This window comes from Exophiala bonariae, assembly GCF_035927105.1.
Source record: "Exophiala bonariae strain CCFEE 5792 chromosome Unknown scaffold_4, whole genome shotgun sequence".
Taxonomy (NCBI): Eukaryota; Fungi; Ascomycota; class Eurotiomycetes; order Chaetothyriales; family Herpotrichiellaceae; genus Exophiala; species Exophiala bonariae.
Window position 1 is genome coordinate 558448 of NW_027042479.1, and position 17818 is coordinate 576265.

Below are 17818 nucleotides of genomic sequence, written 5' to 3' on the forward strand. Positions count from 1 at the left end.
GACTGATATATGACTCAAATTCATCTTACGGGAGAGATCGTTCAATCCCACATCTCGTTCAAAAAAGGACCTTTGTGGGGTATATTGCACCACCTGCAAAGTCAAGAATTCGCGGCTGCAGTAGTAACATGTCTCGTCCCAAGGTCTAGAACTCAAGGAATTTGCGCCAAGTGCATCGAACTCAGCTTGATTGTGGTCTGAACCACGGGAGCATCAGCGATGGCGATGGCCGACAGATAGATCGAGGTCTCCACGTGGTCTTTATGCTTCGGTCGCGCCGTCCGTTGGAGACTTCTTGTTCTCCAGCTTGCCCTGGCGGCTTCTGCTCATACGCAGTGGCAAGGAAAGAAGCTTGGCGAAGGGCATCTAGATTGGCCGACTGGATGCTGCCCGCTTTGCGCCGCACCGTCTTCACGAAAGATGATGTGGACGAGGTAGATCAAGGATCCGAATTGAGAATGTCTCGCTTAAAAAGGTTCTAAAACAAGCCGTGTTAGAAAGCCATTCGTGCTGGATTGGGAAGTCCCTATCCTGGGACCCACCCAGGTCGGAGATGAATACGAGGTCAGATATATGATCCCTCGAGCTCAGCGACAACTCACTCTACCTAGGTAGTTAGCTGAGCCAAGAGACGATGGCTCCAGATTGATCTGTATCTCTTGCTTTGACTAAGGGCAACAAATGCAGCGATTATTCAAACTTGGCTATGGAAAACTCTGACATTTCATTGGGTCCAGGCACATTTCGATCTTTGCGTAATTTACACACTGCACAAGAATACCATTGCTACCAGGCTTACCACTGTTCGAGTGTGAGCCCATTGAGCCAGTCAGCAGCTGTCATGCTGTGCTCCGAGCTGGTAAGCCACAAGTCCACAAGCACTGAAGCTGGAGGCTGGTTCGTTGATCTGTGCGCCTGTTCCGAAGAGCTGAGGTTGTGAAACCCAGTGGTTGCGTTGGTCTAGTCCCTATCATAGAAATGACAACAAGTGACCAAACAAGCGTCTCAGTGGAGATGAGAGCTGGATAGAAAAGTAGAGTGCTTTTAAAGTCGACTACGATATACATAGTAAAGAGACGGAGACACGAGATGCATCAAACTCCATGCAGCAAGCGATCCCTGCCTGGAAATCCCTCCTCTTCTGTATAACGTGCACCGGTGCACCCCAATAATTGTACATTGTTGTTGACAGTACAAGGATAGTATTCCAACAGTAGCACATTGCCCTCCTGTGGGCTTGTGTACACTCCAGTGCACAACCAAAAACTGATTCAGTGACTAAGAGTCTGCTAGCGGCATGGAATAATGTGCTTTTGCTGCTGCCCTTCTGCATGCGTCCGGCGAGACACTGAACTCAGCAAGGCGTATGATCTCCCAGGCAAGGTTGTCCCGTTCCCTCAGTTGATGTGAAGAGGTTGATGCTTTTAAATGATGGTCTTATCCTGATCATGACGTGCTACAATACGTTCGGCCCTTCCTATCAGCTCCTCGTAGACGGTCCATGCGAGCGCGGAGCTCAAAGCCTTTCTTCCCATTCGGAGCCCCAGGCCATCGAAGAAACTTTTTAACCCATCTTCCTTGATCATCAATCTCGTGGCCTTGAGCATGTTCCCGTACTTTTGAGGCATGAGTTGCAAGCGAGTTTTCACGGCATCGAACGGATTTGTCACACCAGTGGCTAGTCCCGCAGCGAGGACGCCACTCGAAGCATTGATCGTGGCACTAGACCCTGAAGACCTTGTCGACTGGTCGGCCTCAGTAGATGCCAGCCTGTTGAGGCGAACTTTGGTGGCTTCGTAGAACAGCACATACAATCCAGCATACGGAGCATCCCGTACGGCAGTCGCACCGAAGCCGGTGAAGAATCCCCTCAGACCCTCCTGTGCGAAAATAGACCTTGCGGCAGAGCTGATTGATTTATATGCGTAAAAATCGGACTCATATCGGACCTTGATTACCGTTACAGGCATCAACACAAAACCTGCAAACACTCGAGCTGTAGCCCCTGTGAACAGATTCTGAATATTGGACAACTTCGGCAAAACAGAACTGCTCCTGGCCGAAGGTGCAAGCATTCCACTGCTGAGGTTTCTTTGTGCTGTTTCATTTGCCACTACCTGTCGCAGGGAGCTGAGGGTTGTGAAATAGAGAGCAGAACCAAATCCAGTCCGCAAAGCGGAAGGTAGGGTACCTCGCCATAGGCTCGCGATGGGGTGAGGACCAGATAGAATGGATCGCAAGACAGGAACGAGGGAGGAAGACCGGCTCTGTTGCACTCGAGTCTTGAGAAGGTCGGCCGGCTGGAGTAGAACCGCACTGGAGAGACCAGAGGTCAGACCGGCGAGGAAGTGAAAGGTGGGATGGGCCTTCTTAGAGCTTGCGCTTCCATTGGACATGATCTAGAAAGTCCCGGACAAATTATTGTCGCAATATTGGTGAACAGAATGGGAGTAATAGGATTGATGTATGTCTTGGGAGGAACTCTGATGACCGGCGCATGACTGTTGGTACTTTGAGAAAGATGACCTCGCGTCTCAAACACGCAGGCGTTAAAGTACTCAAGACAGTCTAGAATAATGAAGCTGGTGGGCAAGCATGGTGTCGGCGGTGGTGGGTGGTTAACCCATACGAGTACGAGTGAAATCGAGCGTGACGCGAAAAATGGAAGCTTGCAATGAAGTCATCCTTTGAGAAGGAGCCGAGGAATCCCGCCACGTGACACTCATCGCTACCGGAGTGGAATAATGTTCATTCCGATCACTATTGGTCTAGGAGGCATTTTTGTACAAATAATGCTGTGGACAGGCGCTGGACTCTGAATATTGAGAGGCAGCTTAGCTCCCGGCACGGCCAGTTTGAGGGGGTTTCTCCTCAATCGACGCCATCAACTTGTACCTCACTCTCAGTTGTAAGCCGTAACAGGTGACAAGAGGGGGGAATTGTTTCGTGACTCTTGATCTCTCACAAATCCCGGCGACCTCCATCACATTCGTCGGATTTCTGACGCAATCCAATCTCGCCTCGTTCTTCGTCCAATACAGCTATCCTGTTTCCCATGAAAGGCAAGGGTCAGTCAAAGTCAGTTACCCAAATGCGCTTTTGGGACGACCACTTTCAGCTCCTCGGCCTCGAGTCGATTCACAGGCTCTGGGGGCGAAGATTTGTAGATTTGAGATAGGAGCGAGAATGTCACTCGCCGTTCTGGCCATCGTGAACCCGGTTGCACGGTTCTGCTTCTTCGGCGTGTTAATGTGCCGGTATACCCTTGATCGAAGGTGCACCAGTTGCGAGTGGAGATAGGCATCTCTAACATTGGTACTCGTGGCTCAATCATCATTGCTTTCCTCATAACCTTCGGTCTTCATCTCGTTGAGTCCAAGGTCGTCCATCTCTTCCTCGGATCTCTCGTACTCTTCAGTAGTAATCTGAGGGTCATCTCCATCGTCCACATTCTTCTGCACAAACGAGTTGGCCAATGGATCCTCCAGTGTGATTGAGTACGGGAATTCGGCTTTGATTGCGCGGTCCAACGTATCGAAAAATTTATCCCATCTTGTCTTGGTGTCAGAAGTCATAGAGTCCCCGCCGGCGAGATCCTCGTTTCCAACATCAAATATCTGGCCCCGTAGTTGATCTCGCACTTGGGTCAATAATCCTTCTACTGTCGTGAAGCGTCCACCAAGTGTACCAGGTTGCACTTCGAGGCCCAGATCCAAACTGCGCAGTGCACAAGACTCCGACTTCAGGATGTCTCTGGACATGTCTTCCAAAGTCTTGATTGCAAGGGTGATTCTTTTGCCTTTCTCAGGAATCTCACCACCCGTTTTGACGTCGCTTGTCCGGTATCCGCAGTGGTCACAGACCGTGGCAATAATGATGACCTCTTTGAAGTGCGGAATATTGGTCTTCTTCATATTGACCGTACATGGTTTGGAGCATGCCGGACACTCTGCATGTAATTCGTATACCTCATCGTCAACGATGTCAACTCCTTCCATACCGCCACCATCGGGGCTGGCTTGATCATCCTCGGTCGCGAGCCCGAGCTGAACATTCTGAGCGTGGCTACGAAGGTAATCATGGCGGCTGTACTTGGAATCCTTGTCCGACGGAGAAGGCTCAATGAACGAGTTACCGGAAATGTCGTCCAGGGACACGGTGAAGGGGAAAGCTGTACCGTCCAACATAGCTGTGAGTTTCTGGATGATGCCATCCAAGGCCGTATAAAGATCAGGATTGGCTTCCTTTCGCGCCGGCTGATCGTAGGCCAAATCCGTCTGAATCTTGGATATCATGCTTTCGAGATTGGTGAATTGTCCGGGAGCTGAAGGCATTTCCAGGTCGAGGTCTTCGACACGGAAGACACCCGTGTCACTTCGTACGACTTGCCGTTGAAAATCCTTTGTGTCTTCTAACTTGAAAGTGAATTTGGATCCCTTCTCTTGAATTTGTCCTGCGCTCTTGACGGTATTGTTTCTCCATCCACAGTGGTCACACGTAAAGGACTCGAGTAGTATCTCTTTGAAGAAAGGGATCTTGATCGGAAGAATTCGTGTCATGCCCTGGTAAAGTCAGCGGTTGCAGCGATAGTTATTTGGGGGCGTCCTCACATTATCACGACAATTCATACATAAACTTTCAATCTCATACACTCCCGTCTCGTTAGGGTCGGCGTGGAGGACGCCGGCAGAGTGATTTTCAGCCATGATACTTGGTGACTAGTCCTCTGCAAATAGGGCTCCAAGTAATCAAATGGGATATCTTGGTGAATTATCCCAGACGTAAGATATGGGCGCGTGGGAAGGCTAATGTGGTCTTGGTGGGGTGTCGATTCATCCCGCAGGAGAGGCTTCTGGAAACAAAATTTTTGGACGACGCAGAATCAGATCAACGCCTGCCAAGCCGGGAAAGGCTGCAGCGTGCATGAAGCCTGAGGATCAAGCTCGAGGTGGGGGAGACCCGGGCCTCTCGGGCCTGCCCAGGGAAGTACTTCAGGCTTCAAGCAAGCCAAACGGCGCCTGATCCACCAGTTCCAGGTCAGTCTTGCCATTGGTTTTCAGCCTACTTCCTCATCAAGTCCATCAGACTCAGTCCTTGCGTTGTCTTGTTCTGGGAGCTGCGGTTCAGAAGACTTTGCAAACCCTCACGATCTTTGCGCGCTTTCGCTCTTTGCTTACTGCTCAATGTCTTGGTTGGTTTCTCAGGAACAGGTTCAAGTCCTGGCTGGGCAGCTTGTTGGACAGTTGGGCCGACCACATTTGAAAACATTGTTTTAGTCTTCGTTTTGAGCGGATAGGTGACAGTATCTTTGTTGACTCTATGACATACTTCGCATTTCAAATAGCGAATCTTCTGTTGAGGTTTTGCTTCTCTGCCTTTTAATTTGGGAGCTGACTTTGGCTTACCTCGAGCCAGACTGATGGTCGTAGTCCAACCAGGCAATAAGTGGCTTCCACATGCAGAGCAGCTGATTTTCCTCGTGTCTTTGAAATGCTCAGACTGTGCTCCTTGTGCTCTTAGATATCGTGAGGTAGATGTGCTAGATAGGAACAGAGCATCTGATGAGTTTTGCAAGAATCTGGCACGCAGCGCTTGTGCACTGGCCATCTGCGATGCCGTCTCAGCCATTGGAATCAAACTCCGTCAGCAACGTCCTGGTCTCATTGCAGCCATTGTTGGTCCCTGTCAGATGCCAGTGGTGGACTTCGGACATGATGAGGACAGCAGAACTGTGAAATGGAAGAAGCAGTGGTCCTCTTTTTGCCTCAGATTGTCCCTGCCAAGACCCAATATCAGTCAGGCTCCGCTCCGCATCCAACAACTTTCCACCGTCCACTGAGTACCACTAAGGGCTTCACAATGAGTGCTATTAAGGGGACTCAGAATTCAGTCCTGTTCACAGATCTCGGCGGTTAATATCATCATTAGTGCTAGGATTGCCTCTCGGCACACGAGCTAACCTCTTTCAACTTATTCCTAGCTGCACGACTTTGATTTTTCTTTCTTTTCTTCTCCCAGCATCATCTCCAGTCGCAAATGACACTCCGCAAACAGACCCATTTGTCCAAAAGCACCACTGTGGTCTAAGCGCTGCGACAGCAATATGGCACTCGTCGAAGAAGCGAAGACTGGTGGGATTCGCCTGGCGGTTGAAGGCTGTGTAAGTCAACCTACCCAAATCTGAGGAACTCTACTCTGACATTCGCCTCCTCGCAGGGCCATGGAACTCTTCACAATATATATACTACTGTTGAAGAGCGTTGCAAGTTCAGAGGCTGGGATGGGGTTGATTTACTCATCATTGGTGGCGATTTTCAGGTATCTTTGTTCCAATCTCGGTGTGAGTCTCATTCACTTACAACATTCCAGGCTGTGAGGAATCAATACGATCTCAATGTGACCTCAATGCCCCAGAAGTACCGTCGCATGGCCGATTTCCACGAGTACTACAGCGGTGCTGTGGTTGCGCCATATCTGACCATTTTCATTGGTGGCAACCACGAGGCAAGCAATCACCTGTTCGAACTGTACTATGGTGGTTGGGTCGCTCCCAATATCTACTACCTCGGCGCTGCAAATGTCCTACAATTTGGGCCACTCCGGATCGCTGGTCTGACTGGAATCTGGAAAGGATATGACTACAACAAGCCTCACTTCGAACGCCTACCATACAACCAAGAAGAAATCGGTAGTATCTATCACGTCCGCGAGCTGGACACTAGAAAATTGCTATCTCTCCGTTCCCAAGTCGACATTGGGCTTTCACATGATTGGCCACAGGCTATTGAGATGCATGGAGACTATCAACGTCTGTTCAAGTACAAGAGCTTTCTCGAGCCTGATTCAAGATCAGGAAAGCTGGGAAGTGTTGCTGCAAAGCGATGCTTAGATCATCTTCGTCCGCCATACTGGTTCTCTGCCCATCTCCATACAAGATTCGTCGCTACCGTCAACCATGGCAACAATCAAGAAATCCCTCATGCTGTGACCAATGATGCACGCAGCATTGCCTCTCAGTCCAGTCTCAACAGCATGAACGCAAACAAACAACAGGGTGTTGCGCCCAGTCCACGATCCGCTTTCAAGAATGTGGATCAGCAGCGTGTCTCAGCATGGCAACAATTTGGGGTTGCTGCAAAGAAAGCTGACGCTGAAGAGGCTGATCAAATCAAGCGGGAGCATGCAGCACGTCGTGGGGAAGAGGAGCGTACCGGAATCCGTCAGGGTCCTCAGTACGACTTTAATGAAACCTTTCATCAGGTTAAAGGCGATGGCACCTTGGAACGCACTTTGATCAGTACGACGAATCAACAAGTCCGCAATCGCGATCTTCCACAGAGCCCAGAACCTATATCTAATCTCGATGGCTGTGGGTTCTCCAGACCAATCAAGCGCCAACGAGTCGTCAGCCCCAATGCCTCCGACAGACAAAATCTCACAAGCCCAGAGACTGTACAAGACACTCAGGTTGGCGATGCTGTTGCCACAAGCCACCCCCAGGTACATACTAATCCTGATGCCATTGACATCGAAATAAGCGACGAGAGTGACTCTGGAGTCAGAGTCAATGATAAAGTTGCTGATGCGGCGCGTTCTTCTGTCAAATTCACAAATCCTGATGCAATTGACATCGATATGAGTGATTCAAGTGACGATGGTGCTGAAGCCGAAGGCGGAGGTGCAGAACCGACCGGAAAAGCTCCCACAGCCGCCAACTCTTCCACGACCTTGAGTGGAACTGAACAAGCCAAATCGAAGACTATCTCTTTGAACATGTCAGAAGCAAGCGAAGATGGAGGCGTTAAGCTCAGTCCTTCCGTATCCGTCTTCGACTCCACGCTGCAACCGAGCCAGATATCCACATCCGACAGTCAAGCCAGCAAGGAGAGCATCATCCCCTCCAGGCGCTCATCTGACTCTGAATTAAACCCAGAAGCCAAATCCTTCACACCAAAGGCATCAACCGCCTCATTGAGCGCTCCTGAAACCGTACCACAACCCAGCGTTGAAGAACCAGCAGAAACAAAGGTCGAGGAAAGTGAAGTTTCAGAAGAGATGCGTGCCCAGCTGGCCGCCCTTTCCAGCAATTTCACCCAACGCGAAGAGCCCAAGATTTCAGCATCTCTTCCCTTCCCAGAGGACATCACCAACAAGACCACACACTTCCTCGCCTTGTCCAAATGCGAATCAAACCAAGAATTCCTCGAGCTCATGGAAGTCAGCTCACTCACCAAGCCAGATGCAGAAATCAAGCGACCCCTCAAACTCTCATACGACCCAGAATGGCTTGCCATCCAACGAGTCTTCGCACCCGAATTGACCCTCGGCGGCACCAGCAACGACCGAATCCCCCCACATCGCGGCGACACATACTACCACGAACAGATCGTGAAGGAACAAGCCTGGATCACCGAGCACGTCGTCAACGCCGGCCGTCTCGAGGTCCCGGAGAACTTCACCCACACCGCACCCATGTACGACCCCGAAATCCATGTCGACAGCACCGACATGCCGCGCGAAGTGACCAACCCTCAAACCTCGGCGTTCTGCCAACTCATCGGCATCGAAAACAAATTCGACATCAGCGAGGAGGAGCGCGACTTCCGCGTCCAGCAAGGCCCCAGGCCCGAGAGTGCCGGATATCTCGCAAGCCGTGATCGACCCCGTGGCGGACACCGCGGTGGCGGTCGTGGAGGTGGTGGGCGAGGCGGACGAGGCGGTAGAGGTGGAGGTCGCGGCTCAGGCGGTAGTTATAGAGGTCGTGGTCGTTGGTAGCCCACAGATTCTATGGCTCTTCTGATCACCATGTGACACTTCTGACGTGAATCAGATTCTATTGACAGCGAGGGTCGAGCATGTATGATGATACCTGGTTTTGGCCCATGTTGGCATGGCTACGGAGGTTCAAAGGGACTGTACCATCAGCCTGCGACATAGCACTTCTCAGATTGGAATTGAGAGGCATGATGTACCAATGTGCAACGGTTGGCAAAGCATCGGCGTTAGGTGCTTCTTAGAGCTAGCATTGATATATAACGGCATAACCACCACATCATTCCATTCGTGTAAATCAATGTAAAGGGAGAGTCGAAACCTCAGGCAAGAACGCGCTATGATAATATGTCTTGGACAGATGTCACAGCACTTATGCGGTGCTTTTCATTTGGTAGCTACAGCTTTACCGCCACCACTGGCTTTGCCTGGTTGTTTGTCTAGTCTATCCAACCGACGCAGGAAGCTCTTTTTCCAAAGGTCGAATTCATGCTGTCGTTCATCGCTCAGCAGGTCAAATGCGTCTTGCATCATTGTTGCCAGCCCGGGTAAAAGCACCCCATCCGGGTCATCAGCTTGAGTATCAGCTGTTTTTGATTGTCCGCCGCTAGCTTTCTGGTGAGTGGAAGATGCTATCCGTCGCTTCCTCCGAGCCGTCAAGAGCTCGTCTTCATCTTCATCATCTAGGTCTTGCCCGCTCCCTGCGGTGTTTTCCGGGTCGAAGTCAAAGACGGAGTCCGGCACACTTTCCCACCAGTCCTGGCCTCGACAGTACTGGTCACGATTGATGGTTCTGATCCAGTCCTCCACTCCCGCAGCACCGGGTTTGTACTCAAGCACTTCTGCAGACTTTGCGCAGGCCGATTTGTAGACTGTCGAGGTCATCTTCGCAGTTTGCATCTTGGTAAGTGTCATGAGATACAAGGCGATCAGTAGTCCAGTGATGACTTCGTTGGGAGTCGTGCCTCTGCGGGAGTTCTGTAGTGTTTCATCCGCGCCGTCTTCATTATCCTGTGGCCAAAGCCCCGATAGCTTCAGGACCACACATGTGCCGGTGTAAACGTGGGGCGCAAGTAGCGGTGTCGAGAAAGTCTTGCACAGCCTTCGAATTGACGGCATGACAAAGCTCGGTGCCTCCCCTTGTGATTCAAGGTCTGAAGTCTTGCTAGATTTTATTCTGCCTATGAAATTATTTTCCCTCGGTTTTCGTGATGGCGTTTGGATTTGATGGGCCTCATCCATCAAGGCATCTTTGAGCGTCCCATTGGCAGCTCTCTTCCTCGAAGCTGACTTTTGTGGTGTTGTTGGGTTTGCTGCATTTGCTTCATCATCCAGGACCCTTTCCAGAAATATCACCAGCTTCTTATAGACTGCAGGCTTGCAAGGGGCGCCGCCTGTCTTGACTGCAGGCAATCGACATTGGGCTCGAAGCCTCTTACAGGCTATTTCGCAGCATGCATAAGCGCGGGCAATTTCTTCCTCGGGCTTCAGGTTCGATGCTCGTTGTCTTGATCTTGCAAGCAGAGATTCGCAGAGTGATATCAGTGGTTTAGGCAGTTTGGATGCATGTGTTGGCAATTGAGAGGACAAAGCCTGCTGAATAGCAGAAGAGGTAGGCATGACAGTAAGTGATATCAATTTGGCATGAGATCGTTTTGTTCCCAGGGCCAAAAAACATCGCTCCGAATCCCGTTCCGCCTTCCACGCGTAAAGTGCTTGCAGCACGCGTCGTGGAAAATAGCATCCACGTGACCGCGTGTCGCCAAGACTGTTTAGCCCTCCAGATTGGGATATCGCGACTCTCATCGTCATCATTCTTCAAGTTGGTCACTTGAACGGTTTGTATCACTGCGGTTGCAATGTTCACATGGCAGAGTATGTCTCATGAGCACATCAGCACTGACTACATGTGAAAACAAGCCAGAATCTCGAGCTCAATCGTGGGACACGCCATGCCTGAAGTCATTGAGCTTGTTTCGTCCTCGCCGGTAAGCAGTCTTCGTGGGACGAAAAACAAGAAGGAATCTCCCAAGAACTCAATAGAAATCACATTGGACCCTGGCGGCTCTGATTTCCTGGATTTCGAGAATCACTGCCCTTCGAAAAAACGACGCATCACATCTGAATTTAAACAAAAGACATCAGTATTTGACACGTCCCAGTTTGATCTTTTGTCTGATGATGAGGTGTTACCTTTGCCCGATTATGTAGGCTTGACGGCTGCATGCGGCAAGACTCAGCCAAGTCGTCTCCAAACCGCTTCAACAAGTTTTGATGATATCACCTTTTCGTCTTCTGCACCCGAACTACGGCAGACAAGGACAGGTCTTGGGAAAGCACCATGGGATGTCCTCAGTGACAACGCATATGACGCCGAGTCACAAGAAGATATCAACGCCGTCTTTGGGGATGAGCCCACTGATGCTGGATACTCGAACCGAACTGCGCTGCTGTTGGCGTCTCTGTCTCAACCTTTAATGAAGGAAAACAAAGCGCCAGTGCGATCTATTGACACCAAGACAACCGTCAAGCCGACAAAGACCAGGTCTAAAAGTGAGCCTCACGATGATATCGTTTTCTCTTCGAGTCCTGCCAAAGCTCGCTCATCGAAAGCTTCTAAGCCACCAGCAGATGCAAAATTTAGTCGAGAGGCAGGGAAGGGAGCAGAGAAAGAAAGAAAACGGCTTCAGAGAGATGCCGAAAAAGAAGCAGAGAAGGAAAGGAAGCGACTAGAACGAGAAAGAAAGACGCAAGAGAAACAGAAGGCCGCGGATCTAGCAGAGGTCAACAAATCTCGAACCAACAAGAAAAGCTCAGCGCCCGAAATGATAGTTGACGCTACTAGGGCATTGCAAGGCACCAGCATCGGAAATCAAGTCGAAGAATACATGAAACAGGCTGATATTGAGTTGCACTACATCGACGAAGAATTCAACCTGACCGCGGATACGGCTGGGAGGGATCACTATGGGAATATCATAAGATGGCGACGTAAGGTTGGATCTACTTACAATGATGAACAGGATCAGTGGGAGCCTACCTCCAAGACTACGATTGTACGTGAGGAACATGTTCTGGTTCATTTGACTGCTGTTGAATTCGCGGCCACCTTGACCACTTCGACTATCAACTCGACCTCAAACAAAGTCCCAAGGGTTGAGGAGATGAAAACAAATATTGATAACCATGTCGCGTCTATTCGCAGCTATTACCACCCATGTACACCAATCTATCTCATCGAGGGCATGGGTACCTGGCTGAAAAAGAATGTCAATGCGAAAAATCGACAGTATACTGCTGCAGTGAGGGCGCAAATGAACGATTCTATGACGGAACTTACTCACACCGTCCCAGTTGGGTCCCAGCCTCGGGCTAAAAAGCGCAAGAAGCCCGAGGCCCAGTCGCTAGACTTGTCATTTATCACTTCTGCACACGTAGAAGACCTTCTTCTGCATTTGCAACTTGCCCATCAGCCGATTCTGATACAACACACCACATCGCCTACGAATACTGCATCCCAGATATTGACGCTTACGCAACACCTATCGACAAGGCCGTACCGGTTAGCACAGCTTGATTACAATCTCAAGAATGCCAGTTTTTGCATGGATAGTGGACAGGTCAAAACTGGAGACAATGCGAGGGAGACTTTCGCTAAGATGCTGCAGGAGGTTCAACGTGTCACTCCTAGCATGGCATATGGTATTTTGGATAGCTGGAGCACAGTGACGAAACTGGTAGGCGGGTTTGAGAAGCATGGTAATCTTTTGCTAGAGGACGTTCGGAAAAGTCTCAACAAGGATGGCGCCTGGAGTGAACGACGTTTGGGGCCGATGGTCAGCAAGCGGCTTTACAAGGTCTTTATGGGAAGGGACCCATCAGCCACTGACGGCATGTCCTGATTCTAGATTATCAACAGCACGCGACTCGATGACCAAGTCGACCGACTGACAGCCTTTGTCATGATACACCAGCAAGCGATCATTCAACCTTGGGCAACTACGAGTACCACGAAAGAACATCTTAGGATATATGTGGCTACCTAGGTATCTCGCATTGATGTGCCACTGGTACTCATTTTTCGGAGTATAGCTCAAAGCACTCGGTACGCTGAGGTGGATATGCAGCATCAAGCTATATGATCAGAGCTTCTGAGCCGTGTTTCGCGTATTACTCTGTGGGTGATCTCGAGTACGAGGTAGGGGGGTTAGACTGGATCGATCATCGATTCATCACGTCCGGTCTTCGAAAGAATCCAGGCAAAAGTGTGGCCCAGACATACAGGTGACTGCTCGTCTGTGTGAGTGCTCCGTGCGGCCAGGGAGTAGTACTTGTAGGACCGTATGGAATAGTAATGCACTACTACAACTAGCCGATGTTGGGCGATCAACTTAGCTCCTCTGTTTAGGAATTTCTGCTTCGGACAAGGAGCTTGAAACTTGGCAAGCGCAACCACGCCTGTCTAAAGAAGAAATATTAGGCTCGGAGTTTGCCTCACGGTAGGAGCCTTATGCATAAACCCCCATCGTCCTTAGTGGTCCCGACCCTCACATGCGATTGACTAATAGTAAGGCCAAGATACTTGATAAATAATAATAGGGGGGTGGTGGGATAAACTTTGGCCCCCAGTTTCGCCTGACGAATATGCTCTGCCCCCGACAAGGGTACAGGGTTCGAGCCTCATCAGTCTAATCTGTGATTTGTCAACACAGGGAAAATGCCTACCGTCTCCTCTTTTGTCGAGTACCACTTGTGAGAGAATTTGGGAGGGACTGTATCAAATAGCGAGCAGTCCTCGCTGAACTCAAAAGCTACCGACGAATTATTCTAGACACAATGTCTGCGACTGGGGTTTGTACACCTTTAATCATTGCGTTCTCCGTTCGAGGTCGAAATACATACGGTGATTAGGGACACTGGTGCATCTTTCTATCAAGCTAACCACTCTGGCAGTTAGCTAACTTAGGCGATCCGCGCCGTTGTTTCGGCCTCTCCAGGTTCTTCGATCGCGCATGTCATGGACTCGTGGCCGACGGTTCGGCCGATGATCACCAGAGGTTCGACTTCAAATTGACAATTCGAGTTACTGGTCACGGCTGGATACTATGGGAGCTGCGGCACACTCGTAAGGAGATGTCGCTGCGTCTGGAAGCCCAGCGCTGCCCCTGGCGGTACAGATACGGCCTCAAGCTACCACCCGTCCTGGATTACGATTGACATATACCTTGTATCCTTCGAACGTCCGGATGTATTCGTCCTTTCGAAGATCGCCAAGTGAAAAATGGGTGGTGTCTGACCCCATCACCTATTTATTTCAGTGTGATCTAAACGCCACTGCTTGTGGGCGGATAGGAGAGAAAACTCCTCTCCCGCAGGCCTTACTAGTCAAGTCACCATAGTTCCAGCAGTGCTTCTCATCAACTTGGCCTGCAAATGCTCGGTAAGGCTACATTTTGGCTTTTGAAATGGTCCTTCAAGCCTTGTCGGGTCTCAACTTTGTTCGTCGCGACAAACTAGTCTAACTAGTATGGCAAGCCTTGAGGATCTTTATCGAAGATCTGGATAGTGGTCATTCGTCTAAGTGTAGGAAGCCGTCACGATTAACAATCCGATTACATTTCCACGCAACATCGACCGCCCAATCAGGATATCAAGATCACCCTATTCATGCGAGCAACATGGTTTCTAGTATCCAGCCTTGCACGGAATTCTCAACAGTGACTCAGTGAGTCAGTCGTTCTTGCTCATGGTTGGTGCATCGCCTGTAGTCGTGTTACGGAAACTGCATTCGATTCTGTGCGACCGAGACACGACCTGGGGCCTAAATTTAGGAATGTATTGAGACGATCGCGTCCCCCCCTAGTGGATACTGGGTGGCCTCATTGAGTATCCGTACGAGATACTTGGTAACAAGCTCGTAACCAACCCAATACGAGGTACTATCGCTTGGTCAACAATCTGAAATCGACCTTATCAACTCGCGACAGTCCACATTGAATTGCAAGCGCCCTTCTGCAACACGCATTCCGTCATCATGAGGCTCTTCCCTATGTTTTTAAATTCTTACTAAACTATCATTTCAACCCTAGTCCACTCGTCCTCAGTTGACGACAACTGCACGCATCTGGGATGCGACCGCTGGTATCTGTCCTGTCGAGCATGACAGTCTGAATAGAGTAATCTCGCTAAGCGGAGCCGGTGCATGAAGGTACAAGCAACATGTCTTCAAACTCAACAGCGTATACCGGCCTCCAAGCAGACGAGCGTGGGGTATTTGGCAGCAAAAATGACCAGCAACTACCGAGCTGGTCCACCAACATGATGTTTCCGAAGGCTGCATATGTCGGAGTTGCGTTAGACGATATCGACACGGTAGATGTCGACGTCAGAAGTGTACAGACCAGGTTTAGCCAAACCAGTGGCTTCAGCAGATCTTCCCAGACAAGCTATCTGTCGAATGTTTCCCTCCTCAGGACTCGAATGAAAGCACAGGCTTCTATCGCAGCATCCAGTCTCAAGGCACAGATTCGACAGCTCTTTACTGTCTCATTTTGGCGCACGCTTCCTTCTCAGACTAAGACATGGTGGCAAGAGGTCTGGTCAGATGCGAAAACCCTCAGGCTGGGCCACCAATTCTACCGCATCTTCAATTTCACTGGTCCACTTGTGGTAATCATCCTTCTATGTATGGTTCTGAAGATCATCACTCGAAAAGACCTCTATCCGGTCGACGAAGCGTGTCGACCGGATGCAGGGTTCTATGTTGGTGATACCGAGTACAACATCTTTGCATCCACTGGCTTCTTCCAGATAACCCTGGCTTTTGGGACACTACCATTCTCAACCGCAAAAATCATCGACGTGGCTTGGGATGTCGTGGTTGGGCGGGGTGGCCAAGGAATCTTGGTGGCAATATGTTTCCTGGTCTATGGTAAGGCTCTTGTGCGGTCTATGGAATCGACTTCCGTATCATATGGAACGTATGAAGCGATTACCCTACAGTCTGGGTCAATTACTGGCAGTCTCAAACTGGCAAGGGACCTGTTCAAAAATCCTACAATGCGAGCCAAGTTTTTGATCTTCTGGATAATAATCAGCGCGCTTTTCGTTCTATTGTTTCCGACTATGGCCAGCGCAATGAGTGGCTATGCTGCGAACATCGATGCTTACATCGCCACAGATGACGGAAACATGATACCATACTCGAAGTTTCATCTCATCAGATACATCATACACGACGCCCATCGGCTGGGAGATGATTTCGGCAAGGACCACAAAGTCGCCACTGGCAGTAAACAGCCCACGGAAGTCGCTGATGTCACATACTCTGCCGACGAATGTATTACACCGTACTATCCCTATCAAACCTATAGTGACGATCTACTTGATTGGTCTCCGACAGAAGGAGTGCCCGCGTGTGAATTCTACTGGCATGTTTCAGAGTACGCATTCAATTACGGGTTCCTTGGTACGAATCAGACCAATTCCACCTTCAACAACAGTGGCACAATCATTTCTTTAGATCCACCGAGTCTGGATATCAGCGCCATATTTTGGAAAGAAAGTTGGCTTGATTACAGCCGCAATGATGAATGGTGGGAGTATCCCTACGGATATGAATGGAAAGCTGAAAATGGCTCCCAGCCCTTCAAGAGAATACAAAATGCTTCGCTCACAGACGGAGAGTACACATTCACACTTGAGGAGCTCAATCAGCGTGGTCAGTGCCAGCAGTCAAACACGAGCTACAAATGGGGATTTTCGTTCCTTATTCTCTTCTCCGTCCTCGTGGGATTTGTCGTGTGGTGTGTCGGAATGTATGTTCTATGGGTAGATGCCTTCCTAAACTCGCGAGTGGACAATGCTGGTAGACATATTGGACTTCAGCGCGCTGTACTGGACCTAGCATCTGTTATGAAGAACGATATTGGTGACAACTTAAGCGAGATGGCGTCGAATAATCACTTAAATAAAAAGGTTCGCAACGACCTCAAAGGGGGAAGAATCGATTATCAGATGCTTACGCAAGAGCATCTACCCATGAGTAGATGGAATCAGGCTTTTCGGAATCGACGAGGCAGAACCAAGCGCGAAGCAATTTTGATATGGGCCAAGGCTGATTGGAAGTGGCTCACTTTCTTCCTCCTCTCGGCCGTGTTCCTCATCGTGGCGGTCTGCGGATCCCATGCGCCGGTCTTGACGCCTATCTTTTTCTGCTATGGCAGCGCCGCAGGCCTATATGTTGGCCCTACACACAAAGGACGCTGGCTGCTATTTCTCATATGTCTTGCTATCGGCATCGCCATGGGTCCTATTGGACCCTACGTGTATCTGAGCAAGTCTCATTATGCCCTCGTTTGGCTAAGCACAGATCCCTATTATGCCATCTGGTGGTGGTATGGGTGAGGATCAGACAATTAGTCGGCATCTGCCGGGCAATCACTATCAGCGGACCTCATGTTCTTTAACTCGCGTGTGGCGAAGCAGAAATTGAAGTTGTGGACTCGTCGGACTTTCAGATGAGCCAGGCATGATCTGTATACTGAAGCACTGGTCAAACTCGCCAATGTTCGCGCCATGACATTCTCAACAGTTTGTCTCACTAATTGGCAGATTTCGCTCTTGCATCCCATAATGCCATAGCACCAAGAACTAAAACCTCAGCAGAAAAGGCTCCAGATTGTTATGCCAACACAATGAGCATTTTCAGGTTATTTGTGCCAGTGTCATTACCTACCAAAAGGTCGAGACAGGTGCTAGAGGCGACATGCGCACAAGACAACGTGAGCGAAAGATGCGATGCACTGTAGATACGAGTGCTTCGCTGGGACAGGCAAACTGGGATGTATCTCAGCGCAGATACCCTCAAATGTTTGTTTTCACGAGGAACCTCAGCAGGGCTGGAGCAACCTCACGTTAATGAACCATGATGAATTCGTACACGGGACAAGTCAATGTGTACACACTTCTCAGAGAAATCTTGCAGGCCATGCATGGAAGGAAGTGTTCATCGCCGCGATGTGGATCCTTTCCCAGAATGTGTGTA

General features: G+C 49.9%; 7 protein-coding genes across 7 annotated transcripts; 3 read left to right on the forward strand and 4 right to left on the reverse strand.

The window, feature by feature from the left end:
- Positions 1 to 1424: 1424 nt before the first annotated feature.
- On the reverse strand, positions 1425 to 2396 carry LTR84_009770 (uncharacterized protein; the record flags this gene model as incomplete). Its single annotated transcript, XM_064853309.1, has 1 exon — positions 1425 to 2396. One exon carries the CDS (start codon positions 2394 to 2396, stop codon positions 1425 to 1427), a length of 972 nt encoding a protein of 323 aa, XP_064709708.1.
- Positions 2397 to 3326: 930 nt separating this feature from the next.
- Positions 3327 to 4706, reverse strand: LTR84_009771 (uncharacterized protein; the record flags this gene model as incomplete). The annotated part of the gene is made up of 2 exons (XM_064853310.1): positions 3327 to 4562; positions 4611 to 4706. The coding sequence occupies 2 exons, from the start codon at positions 4704 to 4706 to the stop codon at positions 3327 to 3329; spliced, it is 1332 nt and encodes a 443-aa protein (XP_064709709.1).
- A 355-nt stretch (positions 4707 to 5061) lies between these two features.
- On the reverse strand, positions 5062 to 5628 carry LTR84_009772 (uncharacterized protein; the record flags this gene model as incomplete). Its single annotated transcript, XM_064853311.1, has 1 exon — positions 5062 to 5628. One exon carries the CDS (start codon positions 5626 to 5628, stop codon positions 5062 to 5064), a length of 567 nt encoding a protein of 188 aa, XP_064709710.1.
- A 475-nt stretch (positions 5629 to 6103) lies between these two features.
- LTR84_009773 (uncharacterized protein) lies at positions 6104 to 8775 on the forward strand (the record flags this gene model as incomplete). Its single annotated transcript, XM_064853312.1, has 3 exons — positions 6104 to 6160; positions 6217 to 6318; positions 6370 to 8775. The coding sequence occupies 3 exons, from the start codon at positions 6104 to 6106 to the stop codon at positions 8773 to 8775; spliced, it is 2565 nt and encodes an 854-aa protein (XP_064709711.1).
- Positions 8776 to 9159: 384 nt separating this feature from the next.
- Positions 9160 to 10392, reverse strand: LTR84_009774 (uncharacterized protein; the record flags this gene model as incomplete). Its single annotated transcript, XM_064853313.1, has 1 exon — positions 9160 to 10392. One exon carries the CDS (start codon positions 10390 to 10392, stop codon positions 9160 to 9162), a length of 1233 nt encoding a protein of 410 aa, XP_064709712.1.
- Positions 10393 to 10724: 332 nt separating this feature from the next.
- On the forward strand, positions 10725 to 12674 carry LTR84_009775 (uncharacterized protein; the record flags this gene model as incomplete). The annotated part of the gene is made up of 1 exon (XM_064853314.1): positions 10725 to 12674. The coding sequence occupies one exon, from the start codon at positions 10725 to 10727 to the stop codon at positions 12672 to 12674; it is 1950 nt and encodes a 649-aa protein (XP_064709713.1).
- Positions 12675 to 14991: 2317 nt separating this feature from the next.
- LTR84_009776 (uncharacterized protein) lies at positions 14992 to 17178 on the forward strand (the record flags this gene model as incomplete). The annotated part of the gene is made up of 1 exon (XM_064853315.1): positions 14992 to 17178. The coding sequence occupies one exon, from the start codon at positions 14992 to 14994 to the stop codon at positions 17176 to 17178; it is 2187 nt and encodes a 728-aa protein (XP_064709714.1).
- Positions 17179 to 17818: the final 640 nt, after the last annotated feature.